The sequence below is a fragment of the Arachis duranensis genome, chromosome 8 (genome assembly GCF_000817695.3).
Source record: "Arachis duranensis cultivar V14167 chromosome 8, aradu.V14167.gnm2.J7QH, whole genome shotgun sequence".
In the NCBI taxonomy this organism is placed as follows: Eukaryota; Viridiplantae; Streptophyta; class Magnoliopsida; order Fabales; family Fabaceae; genus Arachis; species Arachis duranensis.
In genome coordinates this window covers 45,669,989-45,692,524 of record NC_029779.3, presented here as the reverse complement: position 1 = coordinate 45,692,524, position 22,536 = coordinate 45,669,989, and the positions used below count along the sequence as shown (strand labels likewise).

Sequence of the window (22,536 nt, the reverse complement as noted above, 5' to 3'; positions counted from 1 at the left end):
CAACTTTTGTCACTAGAGTTATGATGCATTGTTTCGAAAATTAAATGGATGACAAAAGTTAGTATTGGCTTTATTTGACCAATACCATTTTTAGGATTTGACGGCATTTAACACTTGTAATGAGTGCAACTTTTATGTTAGAATTTAGATGTTGAAAGAAATTATAAGAAAACAAAGTTATATTTATACCAATATAGGTGACTTTTCATATAATAATAAACACTTGATCCATTCGGAGGACATGCATATTAACAATGACCGAAGATAGTTTTTTTTTTTAAATTTTATTCCGTGAAAGACTATATTATATATTATACTTTTTAAGTTTAATATCATTTCTGATTTCATCTTGGTTCTTAGATTTTGACTATAACCTTGAATTATTAATTATTCTCTTAATTTTGTCTGCTGATTTCTAAACTAAGTACTCTTATCTAATATGTAACAAAGAAAAACCATTAAAGCAAAGGGGGGAAATCTAAATCAATCAAGTAGGTGATAGTCTAGTTGCACTTGAAAGGGATAGGCAACCTTGCTAGGTGCTATCAAAATAGCGTGTTTGGACTTCTGATTCATTTCTTCAAAATCAATATTATGAGGGGTTGTACTTATAATTGATTTTGACCCTCTTTTGTCTACTATGATTTCAAGTTTAATCCATACTCACGAGGTTTACACTATTTTTGGATTCAAAATGAAAGTGAATTTCCCTTCCAGCAAAAACACTTTTCATATTAAACTACCAAACATGCAAGGGTAAAACTAGAGATACTTCACCAGAAATGGACTGATTGATTCATGGAGTAAACGAAATTCATGAGATGAGAATGGAGTTGAACTATTGACCTTAAGATATGTTTGGATAGAAGGTAAAAATATAAAAAATTTCATATATAAACTTAATGTTGGTAACTGTACTAACTTGAAAAATTACACATAAATTTCATCCATTAAACTTTTATTGTTAGTGTTGTGGTCCTGGTATTTTTTCCGCTAAGCAACGCAAATTTTGGTATACCTTTCTGACAAAACTGGCTAAATTTTCTAATGTAATGAATGAAGATGTTTACTTGTTATAGGAGATGCTGGACAAAACCCACATCATGGGGACTTTTTTATCATCGTTTCTTTCCAATCATAATCATGTGTTGTTGATTTGTGAAAACACAACATTACATTCATTCATAGCCTCATAGGAAATGATATTTCTTACCTTTTATTTTGTTTTCTCTAAGTTATTACAAAATATTATTAAAAATTGAAATTTTGCAAATAATTTATAAATTATTGACAAAAATTAGACAACTCCAATCAAAATAGTATTATGGTTCTAGGTAGTAATCTTACAATTTTTTGATATAGTATTTACTATTTTGATCTTATTACCAAAACTCGAATTAATTCGACTTTAAATTTTGTGTATTTTTTTAGTACATTTTTTTTTCTATCCTAAAGTTAAATATAATCTCACTGTGAAAACTGAAAAGAATTAATTTATTTAGGACTTGACTTAATCTACTAATAACCTGTATTTCAGATAAACTTCTATTTAAAAAAATCCAAATTTCAGTCCAACATATCAACACTAATTTATTTTATTGACCTCGGTTTTAAATTGTCTTTTGACTCTTTTGCCTCCTAATTTCTTGAGACTTGAGTGCACCATTCTACCTAGTTTATTTTATTTATGTGATATTTATCTATTTTTAATATATAAAAGTAAATACATAAGTTTACCTACATTACTTTTAAGACATTTCTTTTCTCCTACTAATGCCATGCCAATAATATCGTTTACTTGGCAAAATTTTAGAATCAACCACTCAATTCTTGCCAAATCAATTATTATTTTCAAATCAACAAAAAAATAAAATATACAACTAAAAAAACTAAAAAATACAATACAATAAATTTGTAACCTACAAATACATTGAATTCATATTCCTATATTTATTATATCTTACCGTTATAAACAATACAATAAATTTATAAGCCCAACAATTAATTTATTAATTTTTATAAATAACTCACTAAAGTTAATAAACATCCATATTACAAATGTCATAATAATATTATTAATCATAATAAATTTTACGTTATAAATATTCAAATTTCATACTATTTAAACTACTTATATAAGTCTCGTATCACTATTCATTCAAATAACATCAAATTTAGCACAAAAAATTTATTTTCGAACTACACATCTCAAACTTACTCAATAGAGCATCATTCTTTCAAAGCAGAATGATTAGAAATCGAATAACTATCAAAGATCTAATAGCCATGCAATGAGAATCTGATGATCAGGTTTGACAAAAAAAAACTCACAACATGCATTATACATTCATACTTACTCAAATACTATACACCTAATGATAACATAAATTGAATATTGGAATAGGAAAAGATCTTCATAATTTTAGCAACTATAAACGAAATTGATGACAAATTTAGATAGAACTATGTTTGGATGGAACTATGTTGAATGTAAAAAGTGTCCAAAAAAAGCATATAAAAAAGAAAACAACTACATTTGTGACACATGTAATCAAACACCACAATATCCAACAATAAAGTAACTCTATATACTTTTCATAATCTCATCTATCAAATTATTAGTTACTAACCCAATACTTATTTTAGGTTCAGAATTCAATTAAAGGTTTTAGATCAAAGTGTTACAACAACTTTTGTACTATTTGATGGCGAAGCAAAAAACTTATTGGGTACAACTGCTTCAAATCTAATAACATTTTAGAAAAATAATGACATTGAAGCACCACTACATTAAGAGATTAAGGAGAAAGAAAATCATACAAATTCAACACACATTTTCTGAAGAAGAACATATATACAAAGATGGAACAAACAACACAATAGAAAGTGCATCAAACTCAACAATTCATAAAGAACATGCCTTCACAAGAACCTACGACAGAAAGAAGAAAGCAACAACTCTAACAATAACAAAAAAAAAAGAGGACGAGAAGAAGACTAAGTCCATCAACTAAAATAAATGTAAAAATTAAACCACCAAATAAAAATGTCACTTTGTACAACTTCAACATTCAAATCTTTGATACTACAAATTATTTTAAATAAAACACCTTTTAAATTTAACTTTAATTTACACGTATTTAATTTATTTCTACAAAACATAACAATTTTTAATATTTATTATATACTATCATTAATTTATCTATTCGCTGTCTTATTCTAGTTGCTAATAACTGCTCTAAGAATACTAATAATAGATGACACTAACAAAAATCATTATAAAAATTTCTAGACATCGTTTTGTTTTTCAAGTATTTCATACATTTAATACTTAGATACCTTTATATGATTCAATTCCTTCATGAGAATCTGGATTTGTGTTTATGGGAATGAGGCAGACTCTGATGTCGAGACACCATACACTTATTGGTCGGTTTGTCATACTCTCTCTCCCTCACATGTATTGGAGTTTTCTTTGTACCTTTACCATGGTGTACGAATTTTCTTCCTCAACAGTCTAACATAATTTCTTACTTTATTTAATTTTACGATTGTTGTTCTCTCGTATTTTATGTAGTTCTGTACTTCTGTAGTAGAATACGCGTGAAGGAGGAAAATATTGTTGTTCAATAAATTTACAGGAATTTGCACATATTTGGATAACAAGTAAAATCACTAAAATTTTGTATGATATTTTTGTTTGAGCGATTCATTAGAAATTAGAACCCTATTTATAAATAATTCGAAAATAATTACCTTCTATAAAAGCCACTGAACAAGTGCATGGAAGGTTTTCAAACATGGTATCACTATTCAACATTGCATGGAGCATTCTATATATGCAAACAAAGGTAGAAAAGAAGTATTCGCAATCAAGCTCATGTGACTTAAGGATAGAGTTCCATAGATTCTACCTGGAGCTGATGCACACACTCTTGACAATAGATAGGTGCTATATCATAAAAAATATTTACTGTAAATAAAATATGTCAAAAAAAGAGAATCTTGTTTGTAACAATATATGTGTATTTTTTTATGGTAAACAAAATATGTATTATAGTGTAAAATTTATACACTTTTTATTTAGAGTAAAGCTAGGGAACCAAAAGCATATCAGCCAAAACCCAGTCAAATAGCTTTGGATGAATTCAAAATTTTTACGATTTAATATATATGGATGTTTCTTCTACTAAGTATTAGAATGTTTCTTTTTCATATTAAATGGATGTTCTTTTATATATTTTTTGAATTTGTGATTGTTAGAAGTGGATAGATTAATGTAAGAAAAAAGAAGAAGGTTTTTATAGGTTTTAATTAGGTTTACTTAATCAATTTAAAATTTTTTAAATTTTAAATTTAAAAAATTTAAAATTAATTAATTATTGATATAAATTAATATAGTTTTGTTTAATTTTTTGCGGATAAGCTTTTGGTTCCTTATACTTTTCCTTTTATTTAAGTTATGATTTGATCTAATTTCATAAATTGATTATGTTAATAGTCAATTAAGACTCCTAAGAATGTGTTATGGTATCACTTATTGTACCATATTAGTAAATTTTGACACCATCAACAAAAAAGTGCCACAAGAACTAACATGACTAATTTAAAATCTTTAAAGAATGAATTTGATTAAAAAAAATCTTTCAAGAACTAATTTGAAAAATGAGTGATTTTTTAAGAATTAATTTGACCATTTATTCTTATTTTTTAGGGTAAAGTACTGTTTTGATTCCAACGTTTGAGGTGAATCATATATTTTGGTCCCTAATGTTTTAATCGTTTTATTTTTATCGCAAAATATTTAAAATGATATCAATGTTATTCCACTGTCAAATCCTCACTAACAATTAACAGAATTGATGTACTGTTAATAATATTTTTGTTAAAACTAAGTTAGATTTGTTGAGAGAGTAATGATAGGAGACTGGGATTGAGCAAATATAACTTTAACAAAAGCATTATTAATAGTATATTAATTTTGTTAAGTGTTAGTGAAAGATTTGACCGTGAAATAATATTAATGCCATTTTAAATATTTTGAAATAAAAATATGACGGTTAAAACGTTAGAAACTAAAATAAAATTGATATATTAGAGACCAAAACAATACTTTATCCTACTTTTTAAGATATCATACTCAAAATTTATCTTCGGTGTATAGTATATTTAGAAATCTAAAAATAACAAAAAGATAATTTGTCCCAACAATCTATGTTTTAAAATATTAATGTTTTGACAATTTTTCTTTTCAAAAATCGAAAATAAAAAATTATTCACCTTTGACAAATTTATCTTTTGAAAATAAAAAAATAAAAAAATAATTCATTTCCAGCAAATTTATTTTTTAAAAATAAAAAAGTATAAAAGAACAACCTTTTTTTTGAACAATCTAAATAATTAATTAAAAAAAAGATAATCTTAATTTTAAAAATTAAAATTTAAATTAATTAATATAATTCTTGTTTTGAATAATTAATAAACTTAAAATACAATCTATTATGTATGTTGTCACATTTTTTATTATTTACTTAACAAAATTGATCTAAACTTTTTCTTTTTAAAATCATCAACTATTCTCATTTTTGGGATTTTATCCCAACAAATTATATAAAAATATTTTATGCAAATTATTAATATAAAAATAAAAATTATGTTTTGTTTGAATACAGTATTATAAAAATTATTCAACATATTCTTTATGTGTTGATGAAGATGTTATCATGTAGATAATATACTTCTTACCTGTTACAACACACTTTTTACATGTCTCTATCTATAAAATTTACTTACTTATAGTTATACTAAATAATCTTATTTTCAATAAAAATATTAATATTTTTTTTTATATAAAAAATTAGCCAATATTTTAACCAAATTTACATATATCGGCACATATCAGTAATTAACTAATTATTATATTTATCCCAAAAAAAAAAGAAAAAGAAAATCCGAAAGTGACGAGACTTGACCTGGAAAATTTCCTTTCGGCATTTGGATTTTCATTGAAAAGTGGTGTCTCTGCCTCCTCCCAAAGCTAAAATAAATAAATAAATATTAAATAAAACAGCTACTTCTAAGTTCTACAGCGTAAATCTTTCGGATCTCTTTGGTCGGACTCGGATCCTCCATTCTCATCTCTCTCTCTCTCTCTCTCTTCAGATCTCTCTGTTCCTCTTTTCACACTCTCACACTCACTCAGGTAAGAGGTAACCATGCCACTCTCCATTTTCACTTCCCTTTTAGCTGTTACTCCTCTGAACCCATCAAAATCTCATTTTGGTAATCAAAGATCTTCTACTTGATTCATTTCTGTTCTGCTTCAAAATACGGGGTTTGCTGCCATTGTTTCTGGGCATAAATAGATCAATGCTGGATCAAAGTTTTGTTCTTTGCAAATGGGGCATTGGGAATTCGAGCATGCTGCTATTGCTTCTTTTTTTTTTTTTAGATTTGATTTCTATCACTTTCACTTGTTATGTACTCACTGTTTTCTGACTATGTTAGTTCTTAGTGAATTGCTTAGTTTTGAGCTAAGATGATGCTAAAGTAGAGGTTCAATCTTGAGCTTTTAATTTCATGTTTTCACTTTGTTTTTCTTTTAAGTTTTAAATTAAGAAAGAAAAAAAATATTTTATATTTGCATCTTCCAAATTTGTCTTCATGCACTTGGCAGCCAAAGGGGGGTTTGATGCAATCTTTCTAATTTATCCTCTACTAATGTACTCTTTGCATTATTGATTAGTGTGCAGACTTTGGAAGGTCTTGTTTGTTTCTTTTATCATATTTGTATGAATTGTGTTGCTTTTGCCTGTTTGACTGGTTTATAGGTGATGGCAACACCTCACAAGGTCTGCTATTTTTTCCTCCATCCTGTTCTTATCTTTTTCCTTCAATTGGATAAGTTGCTATTAGACCATAGAATGATGCATTTTTTTTTTTTTCTGAAAGATTCTAATCTCTTTGGTATATAAGTTGGATGGTAAATCGAAAATCACATTGATTGTCTAGAACATTTATACTTGTTAGACTCAACAGATGAGTGGTGAAACTTGTTCTATAAGAGTCTAGTCTTTTCCTTGTGATCTTGTCTTGAATATCTCTATTTAACTTGTAGGATAGCTTGGTGTGAATGATCGATCCAAGTAACCTTTCGTCTGCTGATGGGATTGAAGTAGTACACTAGAATTGTGTTCATGAAAACAATATACTTTTGGAGATGATACTGGTGTTTTGAATGGTGTAGATGGTAGACCGCAGTGTTGCTGAAATTACAGAAATGGCATCTCCAAATGGAAATGTTGAAAAGTTTGATGAGTTGGATGGCGCTGCAACTGATAACTCATCTGTGGTGGAAATCAGGGAAGTAGCAAATGGCAGCAGCAATGGCAACAATGTGGACAATTCTAATGTGAGAACACTTTTTTCTCCTTACTCTTTTTCCTTAGAACTGAGTTCATGATCAACTTATTTTGTTTATATTATTTGAGTCTGATTTATTTGCTCAATTCTAGGATGAGGATGTTACTACAGTAGAGGATCAATCAAGGCAATTAAGAGCTCAAAAGGGTCCTGTGAAGGAAAATTGCACAAAGCCCACAGGTTTGAAAGGTGTTCATACAAACTCGGTGAAAAGATTCAAAGATGGACAAGATGAACATGCATCATCTGCTGTTTCAAATGGTACTTCAGCTTCAGAACCCCACCCTAGGCAGCCTGCCAAAATCAGATCGTATGATGACAAGGAAACTCGGTTGTCCAAGGTAAATATTGTTGTTACCTTTGATTGCTTTATCCTGTCATTACTTGCTAGCATTCGGTTAATCGTTTTTCCTTTGTTCTTTTATCTTTTGGGTGTTGGGTAATACCAATATAGTTTTGGCTTTCCCTGATAGTTTTTACTCTTTTCTTTCAGCACCATGGAAAATCTGATCCAGTGTCTTCTGAAGTACCACTGTATGTAATGCTTTGCATGGATTTATGAATTTTCATCATATGCTAGTTGAAGAAATATGTTATGTCATATAGAAATGGTTTTACATATTTGACTAGTGGAATGTCACTTATTTGAATCAGGGACAAAGCTAAACCAAGATCATTGAAGAAAGGGCCTGCTGAAAATGTTCAAGGAGGAACAGAATGTTCTTCGTATCCTTTTATTTATTTATTTGTTTTTTTGCATGTCTGTTTGTGATTGGGTCTCTTTTGCTTCCTTGTGAGCACAAGTGGGAATCTAATGGGATTGCCTTTACGGTCTTGGTGAGTTTATTATCAGATTTTTGAGAGCACTCTGGTGTTTGATCATGGTCTTTCCTTAATCCACTTGGAAGTCCTACTGCAGAAGATGCTAAACCTCGCAGGGTTGGGGCACTTCCAAATTATGGATTCAGCTTCAAATGTGATGAGCGAGCTGAGAGAAGAAAACAGGTAATCAATTATTACTTACTTCCTTATTTTGTTTTAACATGAGGATTTATTTCAAATAAGTTTGTAGTTAAAAGAATCATTGATATTCTGGTGGCCAGTTTTACTCAAAGCTCGAGGAAAAGATTCACGCAAAGGAAATGGAGGAGAGTAACCTACAAGCAAAAACCAAGGTTATTATATTTGATTTCTATGCCGGCAAATTAGTGGCAGATGTTTTCTAGTTCATATGAATGCCTTTTTGATTGACATAACTCTTTCATTCCTTTTGTAGGAGACCCAAGAAGCTGAGATTAAGATGCTTAGGAAGAGTCTTGCATTTAAAGCAACTCCAATGCCTAGTTTTTACCAGGAGCCTACTCCTCCTAGGGTAGAGTTAAAGAAGGTAAGTTTCTCTCTGTGTGTACATGCTGGCATACGCATGGCTCTGCATCTTATGGCATCCAGTCCAACTGTGTAAATGGATACTGCATATTATGTATATTACTTTTGCTTTGTGAATGCACAAATGTGGGCATGGATACATTTCACATGCGGTTTCTGAGAACAAGAATGTATGACAATCTTCAATCCATTTCGGATGAGCAATCTCTTCTGATTGGAGCTTTCTTCTCACTCTTCCACATAACTTGATCAACTGATTTCTATGTAATTAAATGTGATATATGGCTCATCACTTTATTGAGTTTGTGAGTTTGGTCTTGTCATGTGGAAATTGATATTCATTTGCCTATGAACTTACAAATGTAGATACCAACTACAAGAGCGAAATCCCCCAAGCTTGGTCGTAGGAAGAGCACCACACATCCAGAGTCAGAAGGAGACGCTATCAGCAGCGCTCAAGTAGGTCGTTTAAGCCTCAATGAGAAAGCGTCTCAGAGTACACCAACTAAAGGAATTTCTCCTGTCAATCAAAAGAAGCCGCAGCGAAAATCTCTTCCTCCTCGACTGGCTTCTGAAAAGAGTAGTCCATCCAATTCATCTACTGTGCGGACTCCATCTAAGATCACAAAAACCTCCTTATCTAGTGTAGCGACTAAAGTTACCACCTTGTCCAATTCAACAGTGAAAGATAAGGTCAAGGTGGCTGAGGCCAATGAAGAAAATAACATCTTTTCCCATGAAACAAGCAAAGTTCCACCTCTGAATGCAGCTCCCAGTCCCATGGACAAGCCAAGTGAAGCCGAGTTGTGCGCAAATGGCAATGTACTCAGAGAAGAGAAACAAGAACAAGAACAAACCTTTGTACAACAAGAACCCATAGCAACCGAGAATTAAGTAAGTGGCAGGAGCAGAACTGAGAAACCTACTATCCGGAGCAGTTCATTCGTCTTGTGGATATTGCAGAAGCGTATATCTGAGATTATTTAACAACAAAGGCCTGCAGATTTGCATTATGGTTTGTAATGTCAATTTGTCGAAGCAGCATTGTTTCGCATTGTCCGCTCACTCCCAAGACATCCATATGCCGAGGCGCATAGTGTCCGCCAACTATCCCAAGAAGGACTTTCTTATCATTCTCCCTACAAGATTGTGAGATATAGATTCAGGTTAGAAGTTAGAACAAACTTTGAAAAAATGTAGCACAAAGATATTACATTAAAGAAACAAACATGATTTTTCTCAAGAACTACATTCCATAAGATGCATTGTGCAATGTTGGCAGCATTAGAACAATTTAAAAGATATCAAGAGCAGATGCTAAATTATAGTCCATGAAGTCGAGCGCGAAAATTGAAAGACTATAGTTAAAAAGTATTTCCCATCTTGCAAAAGAGAGTGAAAATGATGCCATATGAAAACACATTGCACATAATCTCATGTAAACCATCAAACATGGAACAAGCGCAATTGGCTTTATCATTCTACCTGCTCCAGTTTCCGACATCTGTTCTTCCTCCGAGTCCAGGCGTGCGCACGCGCCCGAGAGGTTTCCGAGCTTGTCCGTACGCATAACCCAAACACCATAATGTCAGTAAACAAAATAACTATATATTTCTGATCAGCTCCTACCTACTCCATTTATTTAGGTATAGATAATTAAGAGATAAAATTCCTTATCGGAAGAATTTTGTAAAAGAAAAATTCTACATATCGATGCAAAGTGAAGAAAACACAAGTCCTCAACCTGAGCCACATTACTTGAGCAGCATCCTGTCTTTTCCAATAGTCTTCGGTGCTACCTATACCACAAAAGAAAACCAGTTACAAAGTGTTTTCACAAGTCATAACCAAGTTTATATTAAGCTATTCAACAACAAAGTGTTTTCACAAGTCATAACCAAATCAAATAACTCCTAAGCGATTTCGTATATTTTGTATTAGGTCTACTCTCTTTAATGATACTTTTCTAAGTCTTCTACAAGTCATCATCATATCACCGAGAGAGAAATTATACCATCTTAATTTATTCATTCAAAATTCAAATGTATTTATTTTCCCCCTAAAGTTATAGCTAACAGCTTCCGATGAAACATGAGAATGCTGTTGAGATGGCACAAATTACTTAAAAGAACCAAAAGATATTAAGGGTGTGTTTGACAACCACGTTTAAAGAGAAGAAATACGTTTAGATATCTTGAAAGCTGTAATTTTTGGTTTGGCAAATTTTTGATTCATGAACGCAGAAGTGATTTTGCATTCAAAACCACGTTTTCAAGAAGCAACAATTTTAAGCTTCTGCGTTTCACCAACCGGCTTTTAGCCATTGCAACAATTTTAAGCTTCTGCGTTTCACCAACGGGTTTTTAGCCATCAATACTCAATTTTTATTTATCTTTTATCAATTTTATCCTTTATGCATACTATTGTATTATTTATATTATTTTTGTTTATATGAACTATCTTTTTCTATTATTTACTATTTTTTATTAATTATTTATTTGATATTATACACTTTTATAATTATATTTTTTTGTATTATTTTTAATTTTTTTAATATAATATATTGATCATATTAAGAAAGTAAATTAAACAAAAGATTAATTGTAAATAATAATAATAAAAAATTATAACATACTAAAAAGAGTACTAAGAGTACTAAAATTATACTGTATAAAAAATATCATAAATTTTTTTATTTATTTCAATTACTACCAAAATAAATATTGAATTTTTTTATTATTTTTAGTACTCTCTAAAATTTATATTTTGTTAGTTTTAATTAAAAGTATATTTTGCCAATTTTTATATATTATTTTTATCTTAGTGTATAAATATTAATTTTATTATAGAATTAATTAATAAGATCTATTCAAATATCTAAATTAAAATAATATACAAAAATTATTTAAGTTGATGTCTATTTTAGTAATTTTGTATCTAAAAGTGATTTTAAATAATGTAATCCAAACAACATTTATTTTACTATAATCTATTTTGATATAAATATTGCCAAACATATATCACTTAACACAAACTTACTTTTATCAAAATCAAGTTTACAAAATTAATTTTATTCAAACTTCCGTTTGCAAACTGTAATCCAAACACACACTAAAATTGTACCCAAAAAAAAAAGGATTCCGACACATAAAAGGGTATCGGTACAAGTGAGAGATGATTAATTGAGGACCAACTTAAGGACAGTCAACAATTCCAAGTATTAAACTACAATAACACTGCTGATTTACAAGCTTCACCTATATTTCTCTTTGAACATCAGTTTTTTTTGTTCTCCCACCCAAAAAACTTGAAAGATGGAACCTTCTACACAATTCACAAGTACTCGCAAAAGGGAAAGATGAATATGAATTGAACGTGAGATTAAACGTCAAGATAAAGAAAGACAGTTTTGATTTGGAAACCAAACATTGGAGGAATAGTAATGAATTTATACCCTAATAATAGATTATGCAATGTACTTATGATATATGGTATATCAAATCCATGAATCCAGAACAGATCTAAGAGGAAGAAAAGAGCACTCACCAATCTCAAGAAACGTTGCATCAGAATAAATAATTCAAAGAAAATAACTAGAAATGAATTTTTACTAATTATAAGAAACATTACGGACTAATATCTAACTAACTCAATGATTTCTACAGTATAAAACCGTTAATAGTCAAAATAGTTGTTAATTCAGTTCTCGACATATGAAATACCTCAAAATTGATTCACTATCATATCTATCAGAATCAATTTGAGGTATTTGAGGAGCAAATTAAGTGATCTTTCACGGCCATTTTAACTATTATTCCAAAAAAGAAAAGAGGAATTTGAAAATGAAGTATTGATAATTGAACCTGGAGATGGGGACCTGGTTGCCAAGCGGGCATTGGCAGGGTTGATGGAAGCAGGGTCGGAGGTTGTAGCAACAAGAAGAGTCACCATTGCTGAGTGGTGGTGGTGGTGCTTCACTTGAATTGAATTTGATGATGACGATGACGATGAAGAAGAAGAAGAAGAAGAAGAAGAAGAAGGAGAAGAAGGTGAAGGGAATGATAATGGTTTGGAATTTGAAAGCGTTATTAAAGAAAAAAGGTGGTAAGCACACGGTTATTCACAGCAGTAACTTCAATCTTCAAAACTCAAAAAATTGAAAAAAACTGAAAAACCCTAATCGCCGTTCCAGCATCCTCTCTCGTCTCTCCCCTACTGCCACTGTCACAGTCGCCGTCGTCGAACTACTCTCCGTCGCTCACTGTCGTCGATTTCTAACACAGCAACGGCCAACGACATTCCTCTCTCGTCTCTCCCCTGCTGCTGCCATCTAACGACTAACACAGTAGGTCATCTCTTTTCTCTTTACTTTCTGATTTCGTTCTTTACACTTTTTAACTTAGGTTTATCGTTTGTATTACTTTCTGTTTTACTATGATTTGAAGCAGGGGAGACCATACTTTTTTACATACTCAATTAGTCACCCATTTTTACAATTACTCGTGATTTATTGCCAGTTTTCATAAGTAGTTAAGGGTTTGATGCATGGAAGAAATTTGATAGAATGAGAGACGTTGAGGTAATACAAGTGATATTGGTGCATGTTAAAGTTGCTAACTGGTAACTAATGTATAATGTTAATGCAATGAACTTGTTAGTGCTACCTAGACTTATGTTATCTATTATTGATAATCACTTGGTGAAATAACTTGTATTATATAAATTGAAATCAGATAAGTCCTTGGCCAATTTGCTTGTCTTGTGCCATGGTTATTACATTTGGAGTCCTTTGCTTAATGAAGCATTTGCTTTGTCTCAGCATCAATAGTGACCAACTTACACTTTAATTCATTCACTGCTAGTACTCTTACATTTGCTTATTGTTGATGTTGTTGTAGAGGAGATGAGGCGAAAGCTCAGAGAGCTCTAGAATGCCCTTGCATTGCTGACTTGCAATAGGCATGCAGCAATAGACCCTTAAATGAAGATTGGATCCGCAACGGATTAGTCCTTACCCTGTCAGGCAGGGGAATTCGGTGGACAACCAAAAAAATATAGTCTCTCTCTCTCCTATGAGCTCAATCCCACGTCTCTTGCAAGGAACCATAAATCCAAGCACAAGAGAGTTAAAGCGAATCCACGCCCACGCCATCACCAATGGCCTTGCACGATTCTCCTACGTCTCCAGCAGACTCTTGGCCTTCTATTTCCAATGCCACCAGCGCAACCGCCGCAATATGCGCTGTTTAGAGGCTTTTTTCATTCACATGCCAATTCACACTGTCTTCGATTTCAATGTCATGATAACAGCTTTTTCAAGAGACTCACAATTTTACAACTCTTTTCTGCTTTTCAAACAAATGCTAGCCACTGGTGTTAGGCCCAACTCTCACACCTTCACCATGTTTGTCAAATCTTGCCGTGGCTCTTTGTCTCTCCTCCAACAAGCCCATGCTCAAGTGGTGAAGTTAGTGAGTGTGGATTATGATGCTTTTGTAGCGAGTTCTTTGATTGGTGTTTATTGTGATCATGGAGAGGTTGGCGTTGCACGCCAGGTGTTCGATGAATGTTCCAACAAGAATGTGGTGTGTTGGACTGGTCTTGTTACTGGTTATTGTAATAATGGTTTAGTTGAGAAAGCAAGGTTGTTGTTTGATGAGATGCCGCAAAGGAATGAGGTATCCTACAGCGCCATGGTGTCTGGGTATGTGAGGAATGGTTGTTTCAATGAGGGCATTCAAGTTTTCCACAAGCTCAAGTGTTGTGGAAATGTTGTTAATTTGAATGGCTCTCTTCTGGTGAGTGTGCTCAATGCATGTGCTGCTGTGGGTGCATTTGAAGAAGGCAAATGGATTCACAGTTACATTGATGAAAATTGTTTGGAGTATGAACTCGAACTGGGCACTGCGTTGATTGATTTCTACACCAAGTGTGGGTGGGTAGAAGAGGCAGAGAGAGTGTTTGATAGTATGCCTAGTAAGGATGTTGCTACTTGGAGTGCTATGATATTGGGTTTGGCTATTAATGGAAAGAATTATATGGCTCTTGAGCTTTTCGATAAGATGGAGAAGGTTGGACCCAACCCCAATGCAGTTACTTTTGTTGGTGTTCTAACTTCCTGCAATCACAAGGACTTGTTGACTAAAGCGTGGTGGTTTTTTGAACGAATGAGTGGAAAATATGGCATCCTACCATCCATTGAACACTATAGATGCATGGTTGATATTTTGGCGCGAGGCGGGCGAATCAAAGATGCTTTAGCGTTAGTTGCTAGGATGCCGATAGAACCGGATGGAGCCATATGGGGGTCTTTGCTCAACGGATGCATGATGCATTGTCATGTTGAACTGGCACATAGAGTTGGGAAGTATTTGATAGAATTGGAGCCTCAACGTAGTGGATATTACATCCTTCTAGCAAACATGTATGCAAGCACGGGCAAATGGGAAGGTGTCTCCGAGACGAGAAGACTGATGAAAAAAAGGGGAGTATCAACCATTTCTGCTTGGAGTTTCATAGAAATTGACCAGTCCATCCACAAATTTGTTGCTGATGATAAGTGTTGTACATATTCAGAAGAAATTTACAGAGTTTTAAACCACTTGAGTAAGGGACTCGAGGATTTCTCCAGATCAAAAGATGCATTCTATTTATTTGAAGTAATATAACTTCAAAAATAGTGGTCTCAGATTCATATTGCATATGAATTTCAAGATATTCTCACTTGTTGATCTGATCAGCCATCTGTACATTATGGAATTCATTCTTTATTTAAATACTAAAGTTGGTTGTTGAGACTGCCAAAAGTATGGCAAATGAAATGATCTTGAGGTCTAAACTCATTTGGAAAAGGTTAGTTATCGGTATTGTCAAATTCAATACTTTCCATTAGAACAGGAGCATCATCCACTGATGTCTATGAAGAATGGCCATGTTGTGATGCTGACAAACAAGGAAGATTTGGAATTAAATTGAATAGTTGCACAGATCATTGAGCAGAACATGTTGGAATTCCAAACATCAAATTGAAAGAGCTGTTTAAAGGCCATGGAGTCCTCTAAAACCTATTGCAATGGAAGAAGCCCTTAATCTTGTGCTCAAGATTAAGGTACATACCCTTTGCTTCATATCTATCTATCATGAATAGAAAGCTCGTGAATTCCTTGCTGATTTGGAATTTTCTCTGCATTCAGAATTTCTTTTAAAAGGTCAAAACTGTGTCGGCGATGACGATGGCTTGTGGTTTCAAATGGTTAGGGTTGGTAAGGAATCGGGCAATGGTGCTTGGTGCAGACATTAGTCACTGTTGGTACGGCCTGTGGCGATGTTGCGTCTGAATTGTGCTCTGGTTCTGTCCCATGGCTTAACCCTGTTCTTTCTGTGTTGTGTGTGTTGGATTGTTATGTGTTTGCTTGCCAATTGATTTGTTAGGGTTTGTGATTTGCAATTTGTTTCGTGTGTGTATGCCGATTCTGGAGTTTGATCCTTATGTTCTTAATCTTTATGAAATCTCTGGTTATATGTTTCCATCTGCTGTTTCCCTCATTCTTCTTCCTTGATAATTGTTTGAATGTGGGATGTTGAAACTTGCATGTCTTTGGTGGGTATTTTGGAGAGTGAGAATGCAGTAGATGATGTTCTTGTTGACGATCTCATGGTTTCTTGACTGCTCTGATGTGCAGGGTATGGCTTGCTTATGTAACTTCCTTGAACAGTTTACAACTGTTTGCTTGATTATGCAGAATTCTGATTCATTGGAAGTTTGAAGAAGTTTTCAGTTGCAGTTTTGACTGTTCCTGTTTAATGGAGGAATGTCAATGGTGTCCTTTTTCATGAGATGTAAGTGTTTTATGATTTATTAAGTTGACATCAATTAGGGTTGCTTTTAGACACATGCTGCATTGTCCAATTGTTGGGTTCATAATCAGTGGCGGAGCTTTGTGAGGGCAAGGGGTCGCCATGGCTCTCCCAAAGTTTTTGTAAAAATATTAGTAATTTTACTTTAAAAAAAAATAAAATTAGTTTATTTGATTAAATTGATATACTTTCAAGTTTTAACTTATGTATTTGAGTTTTATGTTCATCTTCAGCATTCTTTCAAACTTTTTACTTTATCCTATTTGACATAACAAATAGCATATCTTTAAATTAACAATAAGTGACATATCTTTAAATCAACATTACAAATTAAATATCATTATAGAATTAACACTAAATTATATTTAGCTTCTCATATAGTTTCATGCATTATTTTACTTTTAGAATAATAAAAATTATAATATAACTAGTAGTAATATCAATCATTAATAAAAAGTTATTATTTTATTTTTAAATCAACTTTACAAATTTAATGCCATTATAGTATAACACTATTTACATTAATAAATTTTGATATTTTTATTTTATTAGAAATTTAAGACTTTGTTTTGTTGTATTATATTATTTAATTTGTAATAAAAATAATAATTAAAATAATTAATCTTGAGACTTTTGAGAGATAAATATTATCAAAAGTAAAATTAATTTTTCAAAATATTAAAAAATAATATATAAGTTATAATTGATTTTAGTTTAAATAAAGAATCAATTTTTTAAAAAGAAAAATCAGTTTTTGGATAAAAAATTAGTTTTCTAAATAAAAATAGATTTTTATGTGCAAAACTAATTTTTTTTCATGTAAAAGCTGATTTTTTTTAAATTGATTTTTTATTTAAAATCAAATTGGCTTATTAACCTAAACAAAATTTTTTATTAATCAAACTCAGATTTATTTTTTTGTTAATCTTAACCATATGTATTCCTACATATTAATAATAAATTTAAAAATAAAATAATTATATTTATAAATTTTATTTTAATATGAATACTATTATATAATTTTTTATTAAAATTTCTGGCCCCTCCAAAAAAAATTTTCAAGCTCCGCTACTGTTCATAATATTCTAGTGCTCTGTTTTTAATGTGGCAAAATTCAGTTTGGTTTTGGAGTGATGTAGTGTGGAATAAGTGTTGAAAGAGTATGTTTTTGTAGATGTGTTTTTATTTACTATTGAATGTTGCTATTTGTGTCTTCGTAATGGTTTTGGAGTTTTGGTTACTTGGTTATATCAGTTATTCTACACTACACTCCAAAACCAAACTGTTCTATAGTAGAATACGTGTGAAGGAGGAAAATATTGTTCTTCAATATATTTGGATAACAAGTAAAATCACTAAAATTCTGCATGGTATTTTTGTTTGGGCGATTCATTAGAAATTAGAACCCTATTTATAAATATTTTGAAAAGTTTGAACTTATAACTTTATTTCATAAAATTTTGGAGCATTCTCAACAAAACATAAGAATTACCTTCGATAAAAAAAAATGACCTTACAAATAAAGTTGATATGGAATTCAATATGTCGTTGGTACAAGCATGTATATTGTACCTCATACTTTCGAACTTCCTAGTATATAAGGCGATATGTAGCCCAATGCTCCATCAAAGCTTGTTGTATAATACTTGATTCAATAGTAATATTTCACTCGATCAAACTCTAGTACTCTAATTGCAAAGACTGTTATAAATTCTATGCTTAACCAATAGTTTGACACTCATCTATATTGTGGTTAGGGTCTCTTGGTTCAAAAGACATTGTGTTTTTTTGCATAAGGTTCAAATCTAATGTGACATAGCAACTTAGAACTTGTGAATGACTAAGAAGGATGACAAGATAAATCGTGAGTGCAAGATGTCGCGTATCACCTTAGCTTACATGTGACTTAAAGATAGAGTTGGACAGATTCCACCTGGAGCTGATGTACACACTCTTGACAAATTTACTGTGTCTTGATTGTACAATAAACAAGAAAAAATAACACATTTTATTTACTGTACATAAAATATACCAAAAAAAGAGAATCTTGTTTGTAATAAGATGTGTATATTTTTTGCTTTTCTACGGTGAACGAAATATGTATTATAGTGCAAAATTTACACGCTTTTTAATTTGTATAAGTTGGTGATTTTAAAAAAAAAAAATTGTGTAAGATTATTACTTTTTAAGATATCATACTCAAAATTGGCCTTCAGTGTATAATATGTTTAGAAATTTAAAAATAACAAAAAGACAATTTGTCCCAATAAATTGTGTTTTAAAATATTAATTTGCCGACCATTTTTCTTTTCAAAATTTGAAACAATAAAAAAAGATTATTCGCCTTTGACAAATTTACCTTTTGAAAATATTAAAACAAAAAGATAATACATTTCCAGAAAATTTACTTTTTAAAAATTTAAGAAATTTACAATTCAATCCTAGCAAATTCGCTTTTTGAATTAAAAAAGAAACTTGAATTTGTCCCGGCAAGTTCTATTTACTATATTTAGCCCCTTATTTTTTGATCGGAGAGTGTTAGGTTTCTTGAACAACATGAACAATCATTGATCAAATAAAAACATAATATACCTCCAAATTAACTATCAAAATCTTAATATTAAAATAATTATCCGTACATCTAATGAAATAAAAATCAAATATATCTATTGTTCATATTATTTATTTTTATTATCTACCTATATTTTTCCTTCACCAATAATTCTCATTTTTGGGATTTCATTCCAACAAATTATATAAAAATGTTTTAACCAAATTTACATATATCAGCACATATCAGTAATTATTATATTTATTCCAAAAAACTAAAAGAAAATCCGAAAGCGACGAGACTTGACCTGGAAAATTTCCTTTCGGCATTTGGATTTTCATTGAAAAGTGGTGTCTCTGCCTCTTCCCAAAACTAAAATAAATAAATAATAAATAAAACAGATAGATAAAAGCAACCTCTACTTCTACAGCGTGAATCTTTCGGATCTCTTTGGTCGGACTCGGGTCCTCCATTCTCATCCCTCTCTCTCTTCAGATCTCTCTATTCCCCTTTTCACACTCTCACTCAGGTTAGAGGTAACCATGCCACTCTCCATTTTCACTTCCCTTTTTGCTGTTACTCTTCTGAACCCATCAAAATCTCATTTTGGTAATCACAGATCTTCTACTTCATTCATTTCTGTTCTGCTTCAAAATGTGGGGTTTGCTGCCATTGTTTCTGGGCATAAATAGATCAATGCTGTATCAAAGTTTTGTTCTTTGCAAATGGGCCATTGGGAATTGGAGCATGCTGCTATTGCTTCTTTTTTGCTTTGATTTGATTTCTATCACTTTCACTTTTTATGTACTCATTGTTTTCTGGCTATTTTAGTTCTTAGTTAATTGCTTAGTTTTGAGCTAAGATGATGCTAAAGTAGAGGTTCAATCTTGAGCTTTCAATTTCATGTTTTCGCTTTGTTTTTCTTTAAGTTTTAAATTAAGAAAGAAAACAAATATTTTATATTTGCATCTTCCAAATTTGTCTTCATGCACTTGGCAGCCAAAGGGGGGTTTGGTGCAATCTTTCTAATTTATCCTCTACTAATGTACTCTTTGCATTATTGATTAGTGTGCATGACTTTGGAAGGTCTTGTTTGTTTCTTTTATCATATTTGTATGAATTGTGAAATTTCAATTATGTACCAAATATTCAAGAAAACAAAAAGAATTTTTTATGTTGTGTTGCAAATTTGCCTGTTTGACTGGTTTATAGGTCATGACAACACCTCACAAGGTCTGCTATTTTTTCCTCCATCCTGTTCTTATCTTTTTCCTTCAATTGGATAAGTTGCTATTAGACCATAAAATGATGCATTCTTTTTTTTTCTGAAAGATTGTAATCTCTTTAGTATATAAGTTGGATGGTAAATCGAAAATCACATTGATTGTCTAGAATATTTATACTTGTTAGACACAACAGATGAATGGTGAAACTTCTCCTATAAGAGTGTAGTTTTTTCCTTGTGGTCTTGTCTTGAATATCTCTATTTAACTTGTAGGATAGCTTGGTGTGAATGATCGATCCAAGTAACCTTTCGTCTGCTGATGGTATTGAAGTAGTACACTAGAATTGTGTTCACGAAAACAATATACTTTTGGAGATGATACTGGTGTTTTGAATGGTGTTAGATGTAGACCCCAGTGTTGCTGAAATTACAGAAATGGCATCTCCAAATGGAAATGTTGAAAATTTTGATGAGTTGGATGGTGCTGCAACTGATAACTCATCTGTGGTGGAAATCAGGGAAGTAGCAAATGGCAGCAGCAATGGCAACAATGTGGACAATTCGAATGTGAGAACACTTTTTTTCTCCTTACTCTTTTTCCTTAGAACTGAGTTCATGATCAACTTATTTTGTTTATATTATTTGAGTCTGATTTATTTGCTAAATTCTAGGGTGAGGATGTTACTACAGTAGAGGATCAATCAAGGCAATTAAGAGCTCAAAAGGGTCCTGTGAAGGAAAAGTGCACAAAACCCACAGGTTCGAAAGATGTTCATGTAAACTCGGTGAAAAGAGGCAAAGATGGAAAAGATGAACATGCATCATCTGCTGTTTCAAATGGTATTTCAGCTTCAGAACCCCACCCTAGGCAGCCTGCCAAAATCAGATCGTATAATGACAAGGAAACTCGGTTGTCCAAGGTAAATATTGTTGTTACTTTGGTTGCTTTATCCTATCATTACTTGCGCTAGCATTCGGTTAATCATGCTTCCTTTGTTCTTTTATCTTTTGGGTGTTGGGTAATAACAATATAGTTTTGGCTTTCCCTGATAGTTTTTACTCTTTTCTTTCAGCACCCTGGAAAATCTGATCCAGTGTCTTCTGAAGTACCACTGTATGTAATGCTTTGCATGTATTTGTGAATTTTCTTCATATGCTAGTTGAATAAATATGTTATGTCATATAGAAATGGTTTTACATATATGACTAGTGGAATGTCACTTATTGGAATCAGGGACAAAGCTAAACCAAGATCATTGAAGAAAGGGGCCGCTGAAAATGTTCAAGGAGGAATAGAATGTTCTTCGTATCCTTTTATTTATTTATTTGTTTTTTGCATGTCTGTTTGTGATTGGGTCTCTTTTGCTTCCTTGTGAGCACAAGTGGGAATCTAATGGGACTGCCTTTATGGTCTTGGTGAGTTTATTATCGATTTTTGAGAGCACTCTGGTGTTTGATCATGGTCTTTCCTTAATCTACTTGGAAGTCCTACTGCAGAAGATGCTAAACATCGCAGGGTTGGGGCACTTCCCAATTATGGATTCAGCTTCAAATGTGATGAGCGAGCTGAGAGAAGAAAACAGGTAATCAATTATTACTTACTTCCGTATTTTGTTTTAACATGAGGATTTATTTCAAATAAATTTGTAGTTAAAAAAATCATTGATATTCTGGTGGCCAGTTTTACTCAAAGCTCGAGGAAAAGATTCACGCAAAGGAAGTGGAGGAGAGTAACCTACAAGCAAAAACCAAGGTAAATTAGTGGCAGATGTTTTTTAGTCATATGAATGCCTTTTTCATTGGCATAAATCTTTCGTTCCTTTTGTAGGAGACACAAGAAGCTGAGATTAAGATGCTTAGGAAGAGTCTTGCATTTAAAGCAACTCCAATGCCTAGTTTTTACCAGGAGCCTACTCCTCCTAGGATGGAGTTAAAGAAGGTAAGTTTCTCTCTGTGTGTACACGCTGGCATATGATGGCTCTGCATCTAATGGCATCCAGTCCAATTGTGTAAATATATACTACATAAATTATGTATGTTCCCTTTGCTTTGTGCATGCGCAAATGTGGGCATGGCTACATTTTTCATGCGGTTT

At 31.9% G+C, this 22,536-nt stretch overlaps 2 protein-coding genes across 14 annotated transcripts in view; both read left to right on the top strand.

Annotated features, from left to right (window-relative positions):
- Positions 1–6,263: 6,263 nt before the first annotated feature.
- LOC107463209 (protein WVD2-like 5) overlaps positions 6,264–22,536 on the top strand; it is an 18,161-nt gene continuing 1,888 nt past the window's right edge. The window contains exons 1-9 of one of the 11 annotated variants that reach the window (XM_052252524.1): positions 6,819–6,851; positions 7,247–7,411; positions 7,515–7,602; positions 21,201–21,361; positions 21,515–21,555; positions 21,676–21,747; positions 21,928–22,024; positions 22,123–22,194; positions 22,270–22,380. In XM_052252524.1, the coding sequence (XP_052108484.1) occupies positions 6,834–6,851; positions 7,247–7,411; positions 7,515–7,602; positions 21,201–21,361; positions 21,515–21,555; positions 21,676–21,747; positions 21,928–22,024; positions 22,123–22,194; positions 22,270–22,380 (825 nt within the window). In that variant the 5' untranslated portion in view covers positions 6,819–6,833. Of the gene's footprint in view, positions 6,283–6,818; positions 6,852–7,117; positions 7,412–7,514; positions 7,603–19,593; positions 19,826–20,714; positions 21,009–21,112; positions 21,362–21,514; positions 21,556–21,675; positions 21,748–21,927; positions 22,025–22,122; positions 22,195–22,269; positions 22,381–22,536 lie in introns of those variants that run through there. The other 10 variants (XM_052252526.1, XM_052252525.1, XM_021129825.2 and 7 more) reach the window with 10 other exon arrangements.
- LOC107463208 (pentatricopeptide repeat-containing protein At5g06540-like) lies at positions 12,533–18,711 on the top strand. Of its 3 annotated transcripts, none has more exons than XM_052252521.1 (4): positions 12,533–13,153; positions 13,707–15,916; positions 16,002–16,647; positions 18,423–18,711. In XM_052252521.1, exon 2 carries the CDS (start codon positions 13,881–13,883, stop codon positions 15,474–15,476), a length of 1,596 nt encoding a protein of 531 aa, XP_052108481.1. In that variant the 5' UTR covers positions 12,533–13,153; positions 13,707–13,880; the 3' UTR covers positions 15,477–15,916; positions 16,002–16,647; positions 18,423–18,711. The 3 variants fall into 3 exon arrangements, with proteins under 3 accessions (XP_052108481.1, XP_052108483.1, XP_052108482.1); XM_052252523.1 differs by lacking the exon at positions 18,423–18,711 and having other exon boundaries at positions 12,533–12,912; positions 13,001–13,153; positions 16,002–16,869; XM_052252522.1 differs by lacking the exon at positions 18,423–18,711 and having other exon boundaries at positions 16,002–16,156; positions 16,491–16,868.